Raw genomic sequence first — 21,782 nt, forward strand, 5'->3', positions numbered from 1 at the left:
TTTTGTTGTTCTGTTTTACAATTATCAATTAAGCTACCAGCAATCTGTTGGTTTCTAGAATTTACTTGGAACGCACAACTTGGGAAGACTTTACTATGAGCCCATTAAAGATCGCCATGGCAACATCCTCATAGTCACCATCAGAGAAGTGGAGATGCTTTATTCCTTTTTTAATGGCAAATGGATGCAGATCTCAAAGCTGCAGAGCCAGAGGAAGTCCCTATCTACTCCTGAGGAGCCAACCGCCTTAGATATTTTACTAATAACCATTCAGGTATGTAGGACTTTTTCAATTTTTGGATATTTGGGTTCTAAGATATTTATAGCAGCTCTAATACAATATGCCAAGAGCCATTCACATGTATGGTGATGCGGTCGAGTCCTGAGGTTCCACAGAGAGCAATGATGCTGTGGGTTACTTTCATTGATTTCCATCTATGCATGGAACTGATCAAGCAATCCGGAGAGTAGGTACTCTGAAAATACCCTGACAATTGTCTGAGTCACTTTCCCATGACTATGACCAAAATATCACCCAGAGAAACAACATGAGGGGAGAAGGTTTGTTCCGGTTCACAGTTTCAGAGTGTTACAGTCCATCACAACATGGCATGGAAACGCATGGCACAGTGACTCACAGGGTGCCAGAAGCCTGACACAACAGCTGCTCGTGTTGTCACAAACCAGGAAGCAGGGAGTGGCCAGAACCAGGGCCTCGGTGAGACCAATAACCTCCAAAGACTCTCACAGCCGGGTCCTATCTCCTGAAGGCCCCATAGCCCTGCAAGACTCTACCAGTCAGAGAAACAAGCAATCAAAATGCAAAATGTATGGAGTACAATTCAGATTCAGACTTTTGAACATTGATGAGTCAGTGAGAAGACCTGAGACAACCTGCAGAGGCTAAATTAACTCAGTACCAGGATGGAGAGTACAGTACCAGGGGTACGGCATCACACGCACATATTTATACTTGGTTGTTCTTCCTAATACCCACAAGACAGCGAGACACAATTAAGTCCATTTTAGGAATGGGTCTCAAAGAAGTTACGAGACACAGGGTGGCACACAGAGGCTGAATGAGTACAATTAATGAAGCTTTGGCCCCATTTTGTCCTTCACTTGGGCAATTCCTTTTCAAGGCACCCAGCAATTGATATTTAAAAGTTTATGTTCTTTCTCTGTAGTATCCCTTTATGAGGGAGAGGGAGTATGCCACAGTGCCCACGTGGAGGTCAGAGGACAATTGTAAGGATCGCCTCCCTCCTTCTACCTTGAAGGTCCCAGGATTGACCTCAGGCTTGGAGGCAAGCACCTTGCCCCGCTCAGCCATCGCACCGGCCCTATATTCTTTTTCTGAAAGAATGGACCAGACACTGCATTAGGCTCAGGGGATGAAGGCCACAGAATGTGGCCCTAGCCACATAGCGACAAAATGCCCAAACTGAGAGTTCAACTCAAGATCATCTGATGGGGCGGGGGGAGGTTCTTTCAGCTGTCAGTTACATTCCATGATACAAGGGAGAGACTTAGGAAATACTGACTTAGGATTTTCGTGAAGGTGGAAGACAAGAGCTCCCAGTAACCACCAAACTTCAAGCCAGAGCAACTTACATGCAGACCCGGGCTAGATAACAGCACTAGCCACAGGCCTGGCTACCCACATGGCACACAGACTCGCATGTGACATGAACTTCAAGCTGCTTCTTTTTCTTTCTTTCATTTTTTTTTTTAAATTCACTGAGTGTATAGAATCCATCAGATAGAATTGGGTAGAGAAGCTGGGGGCGGCATCTGTACTGAGCCACGATGGGATGTATAGCTACAAATTCATCCTGTCTGAGTAAGAGGGAAGGAGAGCCCTGCTTCACACAGACCCACATGGGGATGGATGCCTTACGGCCTCCAGACTTTGAAAGAGGAGACTGAGGCTCCTTATTGCTCCATGTCTAGCTATCTTAGGACCACCAAAGTCTACTTCAGCCTTCATGTTGAGTCGTCAAAGCCCGCTCCTGATAGAATTATGTCTCTGGTCTTCAGTGTTTGGCTACCAACCCTAAGAGTCTTACTCTCCATTTCCTGTCCAGCACAAGACCTGCTTGGGAGGTGGGAAAGAGACGGGGGGGGGGGGCGGGGGCGGGGAGAAGGGAGAGGGTTTGGTGGGAATGACATCAAGCAGGAATGCGCCAGTCAGCGGGGGTGAATTTTCCACTTGGATCTGTGTGGAAACCTGAGCCTGCCTCTATTTTTGGTCTCCTTCTCTAACAACCTTTCACCAGATTGGAATTTTTCTGCACCTGTAACACATTTTTTATGTAATAAGTCTAGGAGAAACCAGGTATTATATCCTGCTGGGGCCTGTGTTTCTAGGAGCAAAGGTAGCCCAGGCCCCAGTTTATCCCTATAGGGGATTAGTGTATTAGTCACCCTGTAAAAACTCAATTTCTTAAATGTTTCTTTTAGCACTTGCTTATAAAAGGTGAAGAGGGGAGCCATGAGTGTGTCTGCGTTCCCCGCCCCCACCCTCTTCACACATACTCCCACCCTCTGTCAGCTCTACCAAATCAAATCCAGAGCTATCGGCCTTGACCATTAAGGTTACCTTTGCCATGTGGGACTTTGTCCTGGTTTGGGCCAGGGAAAGTGGTGAGCAGACTCATTCTTGTATTAGGCACCCCTCGGGAGTGAAAGGAAGTTAGCTATTTAAGGTGCACACGAATAGCTAGTGTGGCTGAGGTTTGTATCCCTTTGAAACTACGGTGACTGGGTATTGTTGCGATTCCATTCCTTCAGTTTTGTGGCCAAAGGGAGTTATTTTCAGCCCTTTGTCTCCTCTTGTACAGGAAACCCCACCTCACAGGGTTCTGATGAAGAGGAGACAAACGAGCACATCAACATCAGAGAGTAAGGAACATAGCAAATGTTCACGATTCCTAGCACTTCTCCACTTAAGACAACCAAAGCAATACTAGGTTTCCCTCAGAGCACTTCCAATCCAGCTCCTCCACCTTCCTGTGGAGACCTCTGCTCCTGGCCAGTCATCCCTTGAGGTGCTCCATCACGCCATCTCCCTTCTCTTAAAAATAAGAAATGCTGTACAAAACCTATACAGTTCACAACTGGATATTCAAAACAGGCAAAGGCTTCAACAACATCTTAGCCCATAACTAATTTATTAATCCCTGGGGACCCGAGTGAGCTTCGAAACCCAACTCTTCAAACCCCCTACCTTCTTAAGGTCCAGGCCTTCCTAATTGGTCTTTCTCATGTATCTAGGAGAGAAAAATCCTGTTTGCTTGAGAAGTAAAAGAAGTATTATGGTCAATAGCATCCTGCTAAGCAAACTGAGTGGCAGTGAGGGTCCTTCCAACAAGAAGGCTGCCCGTGGATAATGCTTACTTTAACTATGACCTTCAGGAGTCCCTCCAGGGAGTGTGTTATCTAAGTGCATTAATCTCACACATGTTTATTATATTATTCAGACCTGCCACATCTAAGCTATCATTGGGTTCTCATGAAAGGCCATAAGGCTAAATAATTCTGTGTCCAGGCCATATATGAAGATACACATTTCAAGGAAATGGCCTGACAATGTCACATTACCCAAAAACAAGGAGAGACCCACACCCCAATACCTAGCCTGGAGCCCTTCCCATTCCACTGAGTGACTATCCATGCTCTCTGCCTCCTTTCTTCGCAGGCTGTCTTATGGAAACTTGACCACCTAGCTTTCTGCTTCCCCTCTTTAGGCATGGCTTCTCACCGTTAGATGCCCAGTACACATACCTCTTCTACCTTTTCTGCTCCCTTACCTATTTCCCACCTCTCACAATATCTAGCACAATTATCAAAAGGGAAGCACACTACCACTGGAAACAAACTAGCTGGGATAGAAGTAAGAAGAGGCTGAGTTCGCCCATATGGGTACACACTATAAGCACTATCCATAAACACCAAAGGATCTAAACAACCTCCAATCTTTACTAGCTACTAAGGAGGTGAACAAAACAGAATACAGCCATGTGGTGGAAAATTAGTCAGCCATATAAGTGAATGAAGAATGATCCATGTTACAGCCTCGATGAGCCCTGAGAACATCACACTAAGCAAAAGAAGCCACATAGAAAATATCACAGATTATGGGGCTCCATTCATATGCTCTATCTATAACAAGCAAGATTAATGAGACAGACTGCCTGGGGACACGGGGCAGAAAGACTGGGGACGATGGCTGTGCGTGCAAGACTGCTTTTCAGAGTGATTTAAAAGGCCTGGATGTTCGTACTCACTGTTACAAACCTTGTCGATATACTAAACACCACTGACCACTGAGTGCAAGACTGCTTTTCAGAGTGATTTAAAAGGCCTGGATGTTAGTACTCACTGTTACAAACCTTGTCGATATACTAAACACCACTGAGTTAAATGTTTTATGAAGAAGACATCTATGAGTTACCCTCAGTGTAAAAGAAATGGTGGAAGTCATAGAGACCACACTAATCTATAGACATCCTTCTATACAAAGAGGGTAACCTCAGCCAGCGCTAGCCCACCGTGGTGCACGAACACCATTATCAAAACATGTTCTCCTTTTAAAAAAAGAAGTTGGAAATGCAGAATTTAGAGTAAGGCTTCTCTATTTTTTAAAAAAAACATAAAACAATTCAGAAAATTGTGGTCTAATTAGTCCTGGACGCACAGTGACCACCAGTCACTCCTTTGTGACCCCTGCCCTCCATGCCTTGGCTTCCATGCCTTACTCCACAAAGTAAAAGTCCTGGACTTCCTGGAAAAGCAGCTGCCTTTTGGTCCTTTAGCAGGCCCTTAAGAGAACTGGCCAGTGAGGACAGACTGGGGAGAGGACTCTCAGACCCCATACCAGCAAGACCCAGGCCCAGACCTCCCTCCCCCACATCCATCCTTCACAGACATGTTTTTGCTACATCAACGAGGTGCCAGGCTCCCTTTGAGGTGCTATAGGAAAATCAACTGAGCAAGTCAAGGCCCTTGCTCTCAAGGAGTTCAGTCAAGGGAGGGAGACAGACTTGTAAACAAATCAAGGCACTACCAGGCAGAGTTACACCAGAGCCCGATAGCCACACAAACACTGCACTATGGGAGCGCGCACAAAGCAGCTACTAATTCTGCCTAGACATATCAGGGAAAACATTGCCGAAGAGGTGGCACTGCGCTGAGCCATGGGTGGGGGGAGGCTAAGTTTATCCGATGGAGAAAAAAAAAGCCAGAGAAAGGAGAGAGTCGGGGGGGGGGGGATTAAATGAGAGAACACAAAGCAAAGCAAGGAGGCAGCAGCTGGTAGGGCAGCTTCGGCCTCTCCTGAGCTCACACCAGGCCTAGCACAATCTTTATCAATCTTCATATGGACTTTCTTAGGCTGGTTAGACACCTGGCTCACAGCTTTCTCCCTCACACTGCCGTGTGTGTTCCACAAAGGAGAAGCTACATCTTACTCATCTCAATGCCACCAACAACCTCGCATGATCCCTGACACATCAGTAGGTGTCCCGTAAAAGAGCCAGACCCGGGGCTAGACCTGCAAGGCTACTGTGGCTGAGGCAGGAAGACTCCCAAGTTCAAGACGTATGTGGGTTACAGTGAGTTCAAAGCCAGCCTAAGCAAGTTACTGAGTACCTATCTAGAAACCAAAGTAAGAGAGGAGCCTGAGGATACGGTTCAGTGGTAGGGGGCTTCCTCTGCGTGCCCCAGACTGAGATGCCTTCCTCAGTACCACACGAACAGAAACCAGGAGACAGCAATCAGGGCAGTGCTGGGGAGGGAAAAACGATTAATCATGTCTAGAGACAGGGGACCCCAAAGGACAGTAATGATGGAAAGCTGAGCCTGGAAATGCAGGGTAGGGGTTAACTCGGGTGATAGGCGTTCACTTTGGTCTTAGAGGTCTGTCTAGTACTTTAGATTATGTGAATGAGACAGCTTTCTCTTCCAATTCATTTTTCAGGCTCCAAAAACATTCTGACTAATAACGGATAAATGACTATGTAAAGACACAAAAATACATAGCAAGTGCTCAGTAACATTCTTTTAAAAAAAAAATTGAACGAAAGAGTGAATGACTCCACCCCAGAGTGGTGCTGGTTTGCGTGTAACCACAGTTTGTTCCTAACTCGCATTCTGCTTGTGGTCACTTCTGACCTCCACATGTTTTTTTCTCCAACACCCTTCCTTACCCATCCTATATTTGTGCCGTTGGGTTTGAGTCTTTACAAGCACATTTTCTTATTACATTTCAACCCGAATTATGATAGGCTTATGTTTCCAATGTCCTGGGTCATTCATAACTTTTTTTGCTGTTTTCCAGAAAATCGAAACCACACCAAACTCTGGACCTACAAATTTGATAGGCACATTCTTGATTTGCTTTGTCCAGAATGTCAATAAATGAGCTGAAAGTGCTGGCCCTGGGGAGCAGTCCCTGCTGGGCTCTCAGTCAATCTCTCCATCATTCCCATCCCATCTTCATTAGCCACAAATATTCCACCCAGTTGTGTTCGGCTTGTCAAGGCAATGTGGTCAAGACTCTCCTCTTCCCCCCCCCGTTATCTAGTGAAAGAGATTACACTGGAGATTTCCCCCTGATCTGCGACCCCTATTTTGTTGCTATTAGAAACGAAATGTCTATAGGACTTTTCTCTTCGCAGAGCCACACTGACTGCTCTTCACGGCCTCGGGGTTCCCTGGCTAATTGATGGTGTGCTGGTGCTTCCTCATTGTCCCCCAAAGATCAATAATCTGAAGGTCTTTAATTACAAGAGACATCCGTGTTCTCCCGCTTCTGTTGCAAAGATGGGCATATTTGTCCTTTCCTAGTCTTTGGGGACTTTTTCAGTACTCCATGCGGTCTCAGAGATAATGACCTGTGGGGTCTACAGCCGCATCTTCGTGCACCCCTAGGGAACATAGCACTGAACTCAGCTGATCCAAATACTTCTGTTTTTCCTTCTCACATTAACCATTTATCACCCTTTGACATCGTTAATTTCCCAAAATACTAACTGTGGCCGGACTTACCTATGATCTGTTTGGAAGAGACATGGGAAAAACTACCAAGACCAGACTCACCCACCCTGTATTAATAAGTATCCTTCTTGATCATAAGATGTTGTTTCTATTTTGTTTTTTTTTTTTCGAATGCCTTTTGAAAGTTATTTAGACTTTGTCCTGCTGAACACCCTAAAGTGCTTGTCTCTCGTCTGTGATTCTGTCCTAGAGATCTGACCTCCACGTTGTATACTAATTTACACACAAATATTTCTGGCAGAAAGGAATTTTTTAAAAAATCAGCCTTATCGTTAATTTCATTGTCTAGTTCAAGAAGAAAACAAAGGAGCTGGGTGTAATTCAGTGGCAGAGCATGCTAGTATGTAGGAGGATCTGGGTTTAACTCCTGAAGGTGCAAAAAGAAAAACAGAGAAAAAAAAATATCTAAGACAAGTTCATCAAATACCTCGCTGCCCTGTTACCAAAACTGAAGCGGGCCCAGTGTGGTGATCTGTTAGCTCCCCTGTCTTTCTCACCATCCCTGGAGGAAGCATAGCAACGTGTTCACCTGAGGGCCAAGAGTTCCCTTTAGTGCCGAGCACCTCAAAGGTACTCAGTGCATGCGTGGACAGGAGAGAGCATGCAACACTACAGACAGAGGGTTCTACAGGGGGGAACCCATTCCTTCAGAGAGCATCTGTCCAGGGAGCCTCGTTCCTTCCTCTTCCACCATGATTTCTGTGCAGGTTCAGGTGTCTGCTTTGGTTTTAATTCTTGTCTTCCCTATGTTTAGTGGTAAAAATTGATTTCCTTTATTTTGCTCTCCTAAAAATTTTATTCATCTTTTTTAACATTGTTTTAATTGAAAAGTTATAATTATAACCATTCACTGAGTACGAGGTGATGTTTTTATATATGTATACAATGGGAAATAATGAAATCAGGCTAATTAGCATAACTGTCCTCTCATTTACTTAGCACTTTTTGTGGTCATACATCCTCTCTGAAAGCCAGGTTAAATGCAACCTACAGAAACCTTTCTCTATAATCAGTTATGTGACATAACTTTCTCTTTTTATCCCCAAAGGCAGTTCATAGATAAATCTACTGACAGAGGGAGTGGGGAAGGGGAGAATATCAGTTGTCAGCTAGCTGAGCGTCGGCAGCTACACGGAGAGACAAAAGTCAGAACCCACAAAATTCCCTGAGAACTGATTACAGTAAACAAAGTCCCATCCAACCATATAATTGTGCTTAACTTGGCACACCCAGCCATAGCAACAACTTCATTCAGCCTTCGAAGGTTGCGGGACGCTTGTTATGACAACATAATACAAAGTCGCTCAGACAATGTTTTAGTCTCGTGAAAGATGAGGTAGAATAAATTTTTGAAGCTGATTAGTAAGGAGACTCAATCAACTTCTTTGCAACGCCATTGAGCACTGAGAATCCAGACATGGTAGGACAGCGGATGACTGAAGGGCATACATCAACAAGAGCTCCTTAAGGACATGGCTTGCTTAGCAACATTTTAAAGGTCTTGGGAAAAGAATACAAAGACTTCAAATACCTTGTAAAACTTGCTCTTTTTTTTTCATAATGACACCAGGACAGTCAAATATGAGAAGTGTCATCAGCTACCATACAATGGGGTCTAAAATGTTCATTCAAAGGAACCAACACTTGACTCATTCTTTCTCCACTCTTGGAATTAGTGTGGAACTACAAATACAACCTAACTATTAATGGTTGAAAAAAAAATTAAATGAACCACTTGGAGCTAAGTTGTTTTCATTTTTGAGATAAAGAATCACACATTTTGTTTTCTACTTAGATTCTTTTCTCAATGGTTTTCTTTAGACTTTCCTACCTTAATTATCCTGAAATTACGAATAATGTGTTTTTGTCAGCGTTTACACAAACAAATGTTCATTTCTCCACAGCTAGGCTATAAGCCCTCTGAGGATAGATTCCACACGGGTAGAAAAAAATTCTCTTTATCATCTGCCTCGCCAGCAGCAACCTATTCACAAACTTAGCCTTGGCAAAGAAATCTGAGAAAAAGAAAACATTCAAAACATATATTAAAAATTGATTACCTGACTTAGAGAAGGCGTTTTCCTGAAGATAAAACTAGCTGTAACCTTAGCACCTCCCTGCTACTCATGGCGGTGCCTGGGGTTCCTTGAAGAACAGGTTGTGAGGCAGCCTTGTGAGATGACCATCTGGTTTCATTTTTTTCTCTCTTTGCCCTCCAGGACATACTCTCCTATCATAAAAGGAGTCATCAGCGTCTCTCCCCTGGGCTGTATCTGGGTTACCTAAAGCTATGTAGCTCTGTGGATCAGATCAAAGTGCTCGTAACCCAAAAGTTGCCCAACATTCTCTGCCACGTGAAGATCCGTGAAAACAATAACATCTCCAAGTAAGTGGTCCAAAGTTGGGATTTTCTTTGGTCTAATGTGTCCAAAGGAAAGTCGAGTGTTAGATAAACCAGTGGAGTATCTCTGGGGAGATGATCTGCAACACGATGGAGTCCTAGTATCTGGGATAAGGTCAACTGGGAAGAGCAGTCATTCAAGGGAGGCCCCGCACCTTCACGGTTCCCTTCTGCTTCACTCAGGGTGCAAGCAGTGATGCTCTACCGGTTTCCCAACAAAGACTTGTCTTTGCGCACTGTTCCCACCGTCGTTTTTCACCATTGGAAATAGTTGTGCTCTCCGTGCTTTTCGTGTTTGGCATCACCAAAGACAATGGCATTTAGTGGAGCTACGGCTCCTCCGTGATCTAAAGAAGCCCCACCCACTTTCACGCTACCCTCTCCCAAATCCCTAGCTTTCGGACTTTCTTATGTTTTTTACATGTCTGACAATTCTCTGGGAAAAGAAAGCAGTAACAAGGCCCAAACTTCCAGAAATTTCTCCTTTGGTTTGGCTGACTTTGGTGACTGACTTTGTTAGTTTTGGGAGAGCTGCCTATTTTGGTAATCGGGCTCAAGTTTATCGCTAACCATAATGGCAGGCCTCTCGTTCATCTGCTGTAATGAACTGAACTGTGCTCAACATAACAATGAAGGAAAAAAAGAAATACATAATAATAAAAGCAAAAGTCTCCAGATTTCTTTGGGTTTCACAGAATACAAACTAAACTCTCAAATTTTTTTTACAAGTGTGTATTTGCTTAACAAAAACAAACATGGCCCTTTGAAATTTGGTTTCTGCAATGGCAAGACTTTAGTAAGTACACTGTCTCACTGGGTTGCATAAGCACTACTGAAGGCAATGGAGAAGATGCTTGAGGAGCAAGGGATGTGGTGGTCTCGTTGAGAACTCTCTGACCACCATAGCCCCTTCTTTCGCTTAGCAATTGCACCCGGACTTTAAGTCTGCCCTCTGGCGGCCATTTCAACAATCAACATCTAGTATCTTCAGAGTCCTTTTCAGAAGACAGCAGGGCTCGTTTGTGAGTCGACTGGGCAACAGTCATTTCCATCTGTTTCTGGATTTGTGTCATAAAGTCTTAGTTGCCATCTTTTAGTAATTATATCAGCAGACTTTCTCTTCCCAAGGACCCAGACTCGCTTGTACCAAAGATTGCACCAGCCTTCACTCTGTAGTTTCTATCCACCCTCCCACCCCCCTTCAGAGCCCACACTGACTAGTTAGTGGCAGTGTGGTTCTTTACTGGTGATTTTCTAATTTGGTTCCAGACCCCATTTTAGTGTCCTTTGGAGTCTGTGTATATTGTGCTAATCATAAACCTCTCATCTAGTTATGTATCAGTGATGGGAAAGGGGAAATCATTCCCAAGTAGGCCCTCAAGGATTTCAATTGGTTGTGAAGCTAAAAGTATGTCCAAATTGCAATAGGACTTAAGTTTGATTTTTTTCTCTTTCTCTCTCTTATTGGAACAAATGATAGATTTTTCCATAGTCTTGTCCAGTATGAGGCTTGAAATGAAACAGATCTCTTAAAAACAGAAACTCTTCTAAGAGGGTGGTTAAAGAGAGAGCGCGTGGGCTTGGTGATTGACTTGTTTGTTTCTCTTGCTTTGCTGCTTTTTTTTTTCATTTTCTTTTTCTTTTTTTTAATGAACTTCCTCCAGCACAGTCAGCTTGGTTTCTGACCCAGAGACTGGAGCCCAGGCTGTACTGACCCTTTCACCAAGAAGAGGAAGGCTTTCCTTTGCTGCCTAGGCTGCTCTTGAGGGCCCATTACTGCTCCCTGCAGAGCTAGAAGGAGAACGTGCTTAGAGACTTGTGCAAAATACCTGTGGAAACAGTGTTGCCGGAGGCACTTACCTTGATCTTTTCAAGCCCTTTTAGAAGCGTGGCTTTTGGGGGACCAACCAGACGTTCTTTCCCCCCACCACCATTCTTTCTTCTTGCCTTCTGCTTGACAGTTGGAAATGTTCATTAGGAAGAACTATAGAGTATGCAGAATGAGGCCACAGATGACTGGCTTGGGAAGAGGAAGGAAGCAGTGATGTGTGTCCCCTGGTTCCTTTTATTGTAATTGTCTGCTGTTCCTGTTTGTGAGTCTCCTCGAGTTTTTGTAAAGGGAACGAAAGCAAAATAGCCAGCGGGATGACAACAGGCCAGGGCTGAAATGGGCCGTGTGGTTTGTTACCTGAGTGGGATGGGGGTCCTGTGGTTAGCCAACTGTGGAATTAACCAGCAGATACCCCTGTGGTAAAATGGAGACTCTCGGGGTTTACAGAGGCAGGAAAACAAAGGCAGTCAGGAACAGAACCAACACCTGAGAGCTTCAGTCGCAAAGGCTGATTCATGCAGGCCATTTTGATCTGCTGCTCAGAGGTGCAGGTGCTTTGATAGGTGAACTAAGCTGAAATCAGAAAGAGCCCCTGTGAACGCCGCTTAGGTAGCAAACGGTTCAAGTTTCATAAATAGCCTTGCATTTTAAGCACCAAGGACTGATCATTGGGGTTCTGGACACCAAGAAAGTTCTGAACTGTATTATGAACTTTTTCTTTTATTTCTAATTTGAACTTGACTCAACATACAGAGAGGAGTGGGAGTGGATCCAAAAGCTTTCTGGCTCGGAATCTATGGAAAGTGTGGATCATACCGCTGACTGCCCCATGCAATTGTTCTTCTCCGAGCTCCAGATGGCAGTGAAGGCTCTCCTGAAGCAGACCAATATACCTCTCCACCAGGTACAAGGCTTTCCCCTATTTATCTGCGTTTTATGGTTCATGGAAACTGAGTTATATCATAAAACCTACTCAAGAGGCATATATATTTACGTATGTTTATTGTCGTTTATTTAAATACCACTCTGCCTATACATGCATGTTTTGAATTTAATGCCTACAACTAGACCCAGGCTGTGCTCCAGCTCCTTTCCTCTTGTTCCTTCATATCGACCTCTTCCAAGGTTTCCAGACCCCAGTATGGTGTACTTTGACCAAGCAGCAAAACACCCTCTAACCTACCCTGAAAGATACCAAGATTCGGCTTCAGAACAGCATGGAACATGAGGATATATACATATACTCATGCCTAAATGAAAGTGGTATAGTTAGATACACAAACGATTTAAGAGCAAAAGGATAACCATGGGATTTAGAACAATGGCTGATTGGTTTCATGTCATCTGTTATTAACAAAATCGTTACCTAAATCAAATATGCAAATCTCTCCTCCACAAGTCAGAACTCCAAGGGAAACTGGGAGCATATGAGGAGTAGAAATGTGTTGTGCTCTGTCTAGTAGTTTAATACAAGCTAGCAGCATGCTGGGTTCACGGGTGGGGCTGTCTGCTGTGTGTTTGGTTATGCCTTTCTTCATCATCCCTGCGCCTGGCACCACGACACGAACACAGATCCCCAGAGAACCAAGCATATCCTGCCTCGGAGAGATCATTACCGCGTGGGCCTGTTCTCTTTTAATAAGAGAAAGGGCTACAAATTGGCCACACAAACGCAGGGGGATAAGTCAGAAATTCCAGAAGTGTCCTTCTACTAGGGTTCTGCCGATTTTAAGTCTATACTTCACAGCCAGTCCAAAGCAGCCAATGCTGACGGAGACCAAATTGCAAGAGATGCTAAAGGCACTAGGGGAGACACTGGGTTGTTGAGGGGGTGGCCCCGTGCTCACAGGGAGAAAAAGAACAAACACAGCAGCTCACCCTGTGACAGTAGGTTCTATTAAAGGGTTTCTTGGACCTAGCAGGTTTGAAGCAGCTCGTATTTCATTGGTGACTCGGGCTATACATACATGTTGGGAGAAGGCTGTTTAACTGCATAACAGTGCATACGACATTTTTTTTTTATACTTGTAAATTTTTCTCAGTCCTTGGCCAGAAACTACATTTTTCCCCCTTAACCAACTTAAATTGAAACTAGTGGATTTTTAATTCAATCCATTTTTGTTGCTTCGTGTAATTATATTCATCATTTTGAAAAGACCACAGAATGCAATCATTTTCTGCTTTTATAAGAAGCATAAATGTTGTTTTCAGAGTTTATGTGGAACATTACTGCCTTAAATCTTGATTTTATATAGCATTATTAAATGGGCTGAACCCTAATATTTATGTTGTATAAAAATTCCAAGCTTGAAGTTGTGTAATTTTGTTAGATGTTTTATGCTGGTTTGGTGTTGTTTATGTAAGTGCCATGTTGTAACTCTTCTACTTTTCCTCCGCGCGTGTCCCTCTGCAGGCAAGGAACTTCCGCCTCTACACACAGGAGGTGTTGGAAATGGGTCACAATGTGTCCTTTCTTCTCCTGCTCCCTGCCTCAGACGACGTCTGTACAGCCCCAGGACAGAATAATCCTTACACCCCACACTCAGGGTTTCTTAACCTCCCTCTTCAGATCTTTGAACTAGGTATAGTGGCTTGTTTCACCTAGAAATGCTAACCCAGCCTCCTTATAATAAAATCACAAAGTAGTATCTGTTCCCCCTTGTCCCAATGGAGGGTCAGTAAATCACATGATGGCTTTGGCAACAACCCCTCCTAGAACTGTGTACAAGTGTGAGCAAAAGCAAGGCTCCGGGACTAGCCTGAGCAGTGATTACTGAAACCTAGCGAAGGCCCAGTGGAGAGGAAGGAATTCCACAACTGAAAGTTCAGTTATCAGACTTACTTACTGCCTCCCTCCTGACTTCTTAGAATATTAATACGAGAATGATGTGTTCGTGAACATGTGTCCGTGCTATGCCCCCAGCCTCTCACAGCTAACTGGGAAAGAATAACAATGAAATTAATATGTAGAGTTTATATAACTTGGAGCAAAAAAAAATATCAACAAATAGCCTTGATTTATTAAATAAACAGATTGCTGTTAAATAGACTCGAAATAGCCTAGACAATTGGAGAAATGGACAAGCTCTCCCAGGATGCCTCAATGTAAGGAATCTGGATGGTGCCCGATCATGTCCTCGCTTTCAAACTGAACAGCCTGGCTGCAGTTTCTGCAGAGACCCCCGCTGCCCACTGAGAATGTGAACAGGGAGGCTTTGTCTCCTTTCCGGTGCTTCATCTTGTAACAGACCAATAAGAGGCAATTAGCAAGGGCTCCCTCAATTCAAATAAATTGCCCAATTTGGGGGTGGCTGAGCAAGTGGGTGGGTAGAATGGAGGCAGACCTGGTTTTTGACTGCTCCCAAACCACCAGATTTAGAAACACACAAGGTGATTGACTGAAACTTCATTCTGAGATCTGGGCATCTGAATCAGAACTTAAGTCTTTGGGATAGATTGTTTAGGCCTCTTGGTTGCCCTCGCTCGGAGCAGTTAAGACATCCAGAGGGTGATGAATGGCCACCGCTATACCCCAGAGGTAGGAGACGTCCTAAGAGAAGCTAGAAGCAGGCGCGCAGAGATTAGACAATTCTGGGTCCCCTACTGTACGACGCTGGCACTCATTTAGCCTTACCACACCTTTGCTATGTCACATGATTAACAACAGTGACCATACCGCTTCCCAAAGGCCTCAGTGTGACCATTTAGTTCACTCCCTAGCCAAAGACACCACTAGCGCGCAGCTCGCAGCACTAATAGGGTAAGATACAGTTTGGGACCCGCATAGATTTCTAGTCAATAAACAGCTCGCGGGGCACTGTGGAGCCTGAGAGGTAAGCACAGCACACACCCTACACTCGAGAGACTTAGTGTCATGAAGTAAACTGGGAGTGCAAATTATCACCAAATAAGCCATAACATGCCGGACATCATAGGGATTCTAGAACTGAAAGATAGCAAGGAGGTGCTTCATCTAGCCAGTTTTCCCAGAGAGTCACAGAAAACCTTCATACAGGAGGGCATATCTGATGCAATTGTTTAAGCATGGGCAAGTTAATAAACACAGATATAAAAAGGAAAGCTTTCTTGTCATGGTGAGAAGAACTAGCGAAGACATGATGATGTAGCAGGAAAAGGCAGGGAAAGAACAAGAGGCCCAGTCTGATTAGAGCAGAGAACTGTGCAGAATGGACAGGACGGCCAGCTGGACAGGGAGAAGGGACCGTGCTGACTTGCCAGAGTCAGGAGAGATGTGGAGAGTGGATGGAAAGCAAAGGCCAAAACCTTCAGAGCTGAGTTTAAGAGCCCAGTGGTAGAATGAGAGCTTGTGGTCTAAAGAGAAAAGCGTAGGGATGAGAAAGTGAGTGGAATCAAGGGCCAGCTAATGCTAACGGGGCAAAGGAAACATCCCGAGTGCCCTTATCAGAACTATCAGAGACCAAAAACATAGTTTGGGTGCTTTTAGCTTTAGATAATATTGAATTTGAGGGTACTAAATCAACATCAAAGTGAACATATCACATTGGCAGCAGAAATGCAAAGAGCAAGCCAGATCTAAACAGGGAAACTTCAGCAGAGTCTACAGTAGCTGCTAACGCCAAGAAAACACACATGATTCCCATAGGACAAATAAAGAGAAAAGATAGATGGAGAACACTTTATTGTGGAGCTAGCCAGTATTTCGTTCTGTGTACGATGATTGCAGGTGTGTGTGTGTGTGTGAATTTGTGTCTCCATGTCTCAGTGTCGACACTGGTAAAACAATCAATGACTTGGGATCATTTGTGATGGTATATGCCTGCTAGGACCCAGCGGGACACCAACATTTGAAGGAGTGCTACCAATCCTGGGAATGTCACACTCTCTTCTTGGCCAGCCACCCTCTGTCATGTTGCTCTCGGTTCCTCTCCACGATGCAACTGTTGAAGCCTACTGGCATGCATTTTCTTTTCATGGTTCGCTAGGTCACCCACCAACAAATAATACCATGCACCAGGCATTTCTAAAAGGCCCCGAAAAGCCTGCAGGTCCTCATAGAGTGCACATGGGGGTGGGGGGGGGGAGCAGGTACAAATAATAAACCAACGGACACAGAACACAAACGTAAGAGACACAAGGGCTAAGAAGAAAAACAAACCATGGAAAGGAACCAGAGTGTCGTGTCGGGGGTTGCAACTCTGTGTAGGGTGACCTGGGAAGGCCTCTGTGAAGAAGTTACTTCTGAGCAGAGACCTGACTCTTCCAGGCAACAGGAAGAGCAAGTGGAGAGGCTTTCAAGGAATAGTGGGTGTGGAGAAGAGAGCAGTGTCCATAGTGCAAGTTAAACAAGGACAGCAAAGATAAGACAGGAGGTCACAGTGGGAGAAGCCGGATCCTTCAACGCATACAAACACAGACAGGGATCTTAGATATCCTATGCATTTGGAAAGCATCTCAGTGGATAATTGTAAGCAGTATAGCGTTGAAAGCTCTACAAGAGACAGCCTCCCCCCAACCCACTCACCCACTCTCACCCCTTTCCCATCCCCACTCTAAAAAAGAAAGCTTGACTTTGTTTAATCCAGATTTTTCCAACTTCATCTGACCAGAACTGGAAACATTTTTGGCATGGCATCCAAAAAAAAAAAATCCACAAAACACACACTTAGGGATACAATGCCCTAGAATAATGTTCCTCGAGGTTTAATGTTCATAAGAATCACCTGGAGAGCTTGTTAAAATATGGATTCCTGGAGTCTAGCCTCTGTGATGCTGAGTCAGCAGACTGAAAAGGAGCTGGGGAAAAAAATGGGCATTTCCTAATAAGTTCTCAGGTAATAGTGACGCCACAAATCCATAGCTTAAGTGGTTCTGCCTAGGACCCAGAAATAAATACATAAATACAGACTTAGAAATGCAGGCAGCAGAGTAATATAGTAGAATCCAACTGTGTCTGCCTCTTTGATCTGTCTTACCTATCCTTATTGCGAAAAGCAACTGTGAGACCATATATGCAGCCTTCATCTATGAAAAACAGGCCATAGATCAAAGCCTGTGCCTCACAGATCCTGGTTTTAAAATATTTTTTTTTTTTTGCTCAAGTAAGACAAACTCTGGTACTCCTTTGGCCCTCCCTTATCGCTGTATCATAAGCTATCTAACTGATTAATGACCGCCATGTAAGTTTCCAGAAAAGTCCACTTGGTTGGGCTTGGTTCTGTTGACACTTCCAATTCTATTAGTGTTTTTTTTTTTTAAAGACCATGGATAAGTGTTGCCAATAAGTAGTAACTGATACATTCTCCAGTTCAATGTTTGTTGTACCAGAAATAAATTTTAACAGATTACATGTACTTAGTAAGAATCATGGCAAACTCCACCTTATCCTTCAACAATCAGCATTTTCCAAGAGGCAAACCTTCTTTCCCTCCACTAGACAGAGCCCACTAAAAAATTAATTACAGTTACTATAGGAACTCTTAACCCTTGCTATATTGGACCCATGTCCCTCTGAGGAAGATGCTAAGAAAAAAAATTAACTATGGCCATCTACTCTAGGACATTCCATAGTAAATGGTAGAGATACCCTAAGCATTTCTGAGAAAGAAAAGAATGTTTTTGGAAATTCAGTCCAAACTAGGAAAAACACAAGGGAATTCTAACGAAACTTGAAAAGGTGTGAATTATGGGAATATGTAAATTATAATAAAGAAGCGCATTATATTTCAATTTGACTTGTCTAAGTCATCAGCCTCTACCTCATGGAAGGTGAGATTTGGCAAACCCTGCCACGTTCCCACTAGTGACCTTAAGTGAATCATAAAAAACATGCTGACCAGCAACGGAAATCTGCATCTGTGCCCAGTCCAGCACCAAACAGATGTGGAGAGGGCAAAATGATAAAGAAGACTAGCCTCCTGTCTCCAGGAGCAAGGACCACTAGGTCCCACCCGCAGGATATTGTTTCAGGGAGCCGTTTGTGATGCCAAAGGAGACTGACTTGAAGATGTTGCCGAGCTCTGGACAAACAGGGTTGAGGAGTTTCACCAAAGACCCACCACTCCTCTTTCCCCACCTTCCAGCTAACCCTCCATCATCCCTTAGGCAAAAGCAGAATAGGACCCTTGGAAAGCCATAAAGCCTGTGTGTGGAAGCCCTTAAGAAATGTGTTCCCAGAAGAAAAAGAAAAGCAACGTCATAAGCTTAGACACACTACCCAATGACGTGGCCTTTGGAGGCTCTGCCTAGCCTGCACAGAAGAGGTCACCTTGCCCTGACCCTGTGGGTAGTCTCAATGAACAGCAAGCCTACAATGAGAAAGGTTGATTTTTATTGATTTCCTTGGCTCTGTAATTGGTGCTAATTGGACTAAAAGGACAGGGATACTGGAGAATTTTTTTTAAAAAATTGGACATACCCTTCTTCGTTCAACACACATTTGCTGAGTTTCCACTAGATGCCAGATACTGTGCTAGGTGGGTCTACAGACATTCACAGTGCACAGCTTAAACACCAGACCCTAGAGGAGATAGAGGCATTCCTACCAATGATCCTAATAGAATGAAAGCCCCACTGTTAGATAGAAAGGCGCTCAAATCTTCTTTGGGATAAATCAAAATTCAGAAGCTAAAAAGAGAAATGATTTTACACAGACGGGACAGGATGAACAAAGGCTAAGTTGATTAGATCTTGCCCTTAGTTGTGTGATGGACACTCAACATCTCCAGGGAAACTAGCCGGTTCAAATCATGGCAGTTGCTCCAAAGAGGTGAGACTACATCCTTTGGGCATGATGGATGGTGAAAAGGTATTAAGAAAAGGAATGATATGGGCTTATTGGGTCTCAGCAGTTCTGGGAGGACAGATTACAGAAATTAAGGTACTGAGGCTGAGATTAGAGGGGGCAAAACCACTAAGAAACTGTTTTGCTGATCTGGGTGAACAATGATGAGACTTTAGAACCAGGGCTGGCACCGGGTGGGGGAGGGCGTATAGAGGCAGAAGGAGAGGCAACGTGGATTCAGGAGTTAAAAATCAATGAAACGTTGTGATTGATTTGAGGCACCTGAGGGGCAAGATGAAGGAGCCTGAGGGTCTGAAGTGGGGTCTAAGGTGGACAGCATTGCCATCTACCAAGTCAGGAAATATGGGGAAAAGAAGAAGTTGGGGGAGAGGAGGATAGTGAGTTCAGTTTGACAAATGATGAGTTTTGAGACACCTGTGGGGTATCTAGGCAACGAGCTTCATCAGATCCAGACCCCAGGCTTGGAGGAAATGGGCCAGCACCAACCTTTCTTCCTGATCCCCATCTTTTCTAATTGAAGAGGCCACTCCAGTATTCCAAGTGTCAGCTCGTATCCCTACCAGGACTCTGTGCAGCACTCTGGGCCAAGGTGCTTTCTGGCAAAACCTCGTGGCACTAAATTTCTCCTGGGAGGTTATCTTGCTGATTCTTTGACTCTCAAAAGAGGCCACAATTCTCAGACAGACTCAGAGTTTGAAGAGATGGGGATTCTTAGAATATTCTAATCCCAGGGCGCTAACATTTGAACTATTACATGTTTCATTCTTCCTGGGAAGTTAAGGAGTAGGAGAAGGGAGTGAGAACAAACTGATTCCAGTGTTTCTCATATACATGTTGGGTATTGTATACGCACTGTGTTGGTTCCTCTTTAGGAGCCCTCATTTGCCCTGTTTTAGGGGACACGTCTGAGGTCTTTGAAGGTCATCTCCCTATCACGCACACTAGTCATAAGAGGCGCAGCTGCAATCAAAAATCAGACCTGCATGGTACTAGTGCATGCACCTTCTACTCTGCTGTGCTGTGAGTGCTCGGCCAGCTGTACTCTAGTCTGTCTCTATGTTGTAGTAGGGAAAATAGAAGAGAAACACCGCCACAGGGAGTTGGTTTCAGTTTGTGTGTTACTCACAAAGCATGTAGTCCCAATGATGCCATTATCATTGCCTGATACCAGTTTGTTCGCAAAATGCATGTGACTCACATTTTAAAAAAATTAGAAGCTTCCAGTCTATCCTCCCTTCCTAGGGGATGGCTACCAAATGTATCATTGCTAAACCACAAAAAGACTACGTTAAAGGGACATTTGTCAAAGTGACATTAAAGGCTCTGGATAGAAACCGCTAGAGCAGGGAAAGTGTTACAGCTGAAACATTCTCGTAACTCACTTGTGGTGCGTGGCACGGATGGCTTTGGATGGTGTGGGTATGGGAGACCACCCACTGATCCATAGCTCCTACCACAAAATGCAAGAGAAAACCCTGGCCTTTGAGAGAAAACGGGATACGCCAGCCTTTGAGAATTCACAGAGACTGATACTGTTACTCTCAAAGGGATCATTGGCTTTCTTTACACAGCTAACTTTCTTTCATATTTTAGAAAGAGGAAAAAAAAGACTACTGTTGTTGTTTCCAACTTTATGTGAGAAAGGAGGCTGTGAGGCTCTTCTTTCTCCAGCCGAAGGGGGGAATCTGTCACGTGCTACCAGGAGGTAGTCCCTCCTTGAAGGGCAGAAAGACGGAGAACTCTAAGGGTCAAAAGTAAGCTACAAGGAGTAGTGACTCCTGCCTCGGAGCCGCCAGTAACCAACATCACAGTACTGAAAAACACCTTTCCAAGTAGGAAAACCCAGCACACAGTAACAGAAGCACACTTAGGACAGGATATCTTCAGGGTCCGCTTTCATCACTCAACCAGTGTTAGTTATGAAGCTATGGTGTTTGGCGTTTTAAAGAAAGAAAAAGTATCCTAACACCAAAGCAGCTGAGACACATACACAACAGCAGAGCAGGGTAAGATCTTAGTAGACATTCGGAATCATATCCTCTCTGGACCCGGGGAGAAATGAGATCTGCCTGGAAGGGAGACGCCAGTGGAACCTTCACTGAGGAGCTGTTTCTACCCTGTCAATACCAAAGGGAGTCTGGAAAGGACTGGTCGAGACAGGTATCTAGGAATGGGGGAGGGCAATTATAAAAGCGTGAAAGGAGAAAAGAGAATGTGTTAAGTTGGCTTAGATCAAAGCCGAGTTAGCACAAAGCCAGCTGTACAATGAAAGATGTTCCTAAAGATTTGCACTCAAACCCTAGGCCATCAGTGTCTCCGTATGGTGAAAGGTGCTTGGGTTTTTATTCTAAAGAGGGAGTCATGTGAGAATTCTACTGTGTGGGAGAAGCATAAGAACTTGTCCTTTACTAGTAGGAACCTGGAACCAGCTCTTCTTTGACCAAGGCGAGGATGCTCTAAGCGTGCGGAAAGGCTAGGAAGGAAGGAACTGGTAACAGAAAAATCAAGTTCAGCCCTGAGGGTAGAGAGGTGCCTACTGAATAGGGCAAGCTGGAGGAAGTGGGCGGACACAGCTGGAGTAAGGCGGAGTCAGAGTGAGAACAGGACAAAGAAGAACAACTGAAGCCCTCATTCTAGTCTCTTCCCATTCCGTGTGAACAAGGACAGTGCAGACCACCCTCCCACTGGCCTAACATTTCTCATAAGAG

At 44.4% G+C, this 21,782-nt stretch overlaps 1 protein-coding gene across 1 annotated transcript in view; it reads left to right on the forward strand.

The window, feature by feature from the left end:
* The window catches only part of Ankfn1 (ankyrin repeat and fibronectin type III domain containing 1), a 148,688-nt gene that overhangs the window by 102,361 nt on the left and 24,545 nt on the right, over window positions 1-21,782 (forward strand). The window contains exons 12-15 of the mRNA XM_041665598.1: window positions 59-274; window positions 9,279-9,445; window positions 12,045-12,195; window positions 13,705-13,873. Coding sequence (XP_041521532.1) covers window positions 59-274; window positions 9,279-9,445; window positions 12,045-12,195; window positions 13,705-13,873 — 703 coding nt within the window. The remainder of the gene's footprint in view (window positions 1-58; window positions 275-9,278; window positions 9,446-12,044; window positions 12,196-13,704; window positions 13,874-21,782) is intronic.

This window comes from Microtus oregoni, unplaced genomic scaffold (genome assembly GCF_018167655.1).
Source record: "Microtus oregoni isolate MIOR12 unplaced genomic scaffold, Mior012 000015F_ref0000493, whole genome shotgun sequence".
Lineage (NCBI taxonomy): Eukaryota > Metazoa > Chordata > Mammalia > Rodentia > Cricetidae > Microtus > Microtus oregoni.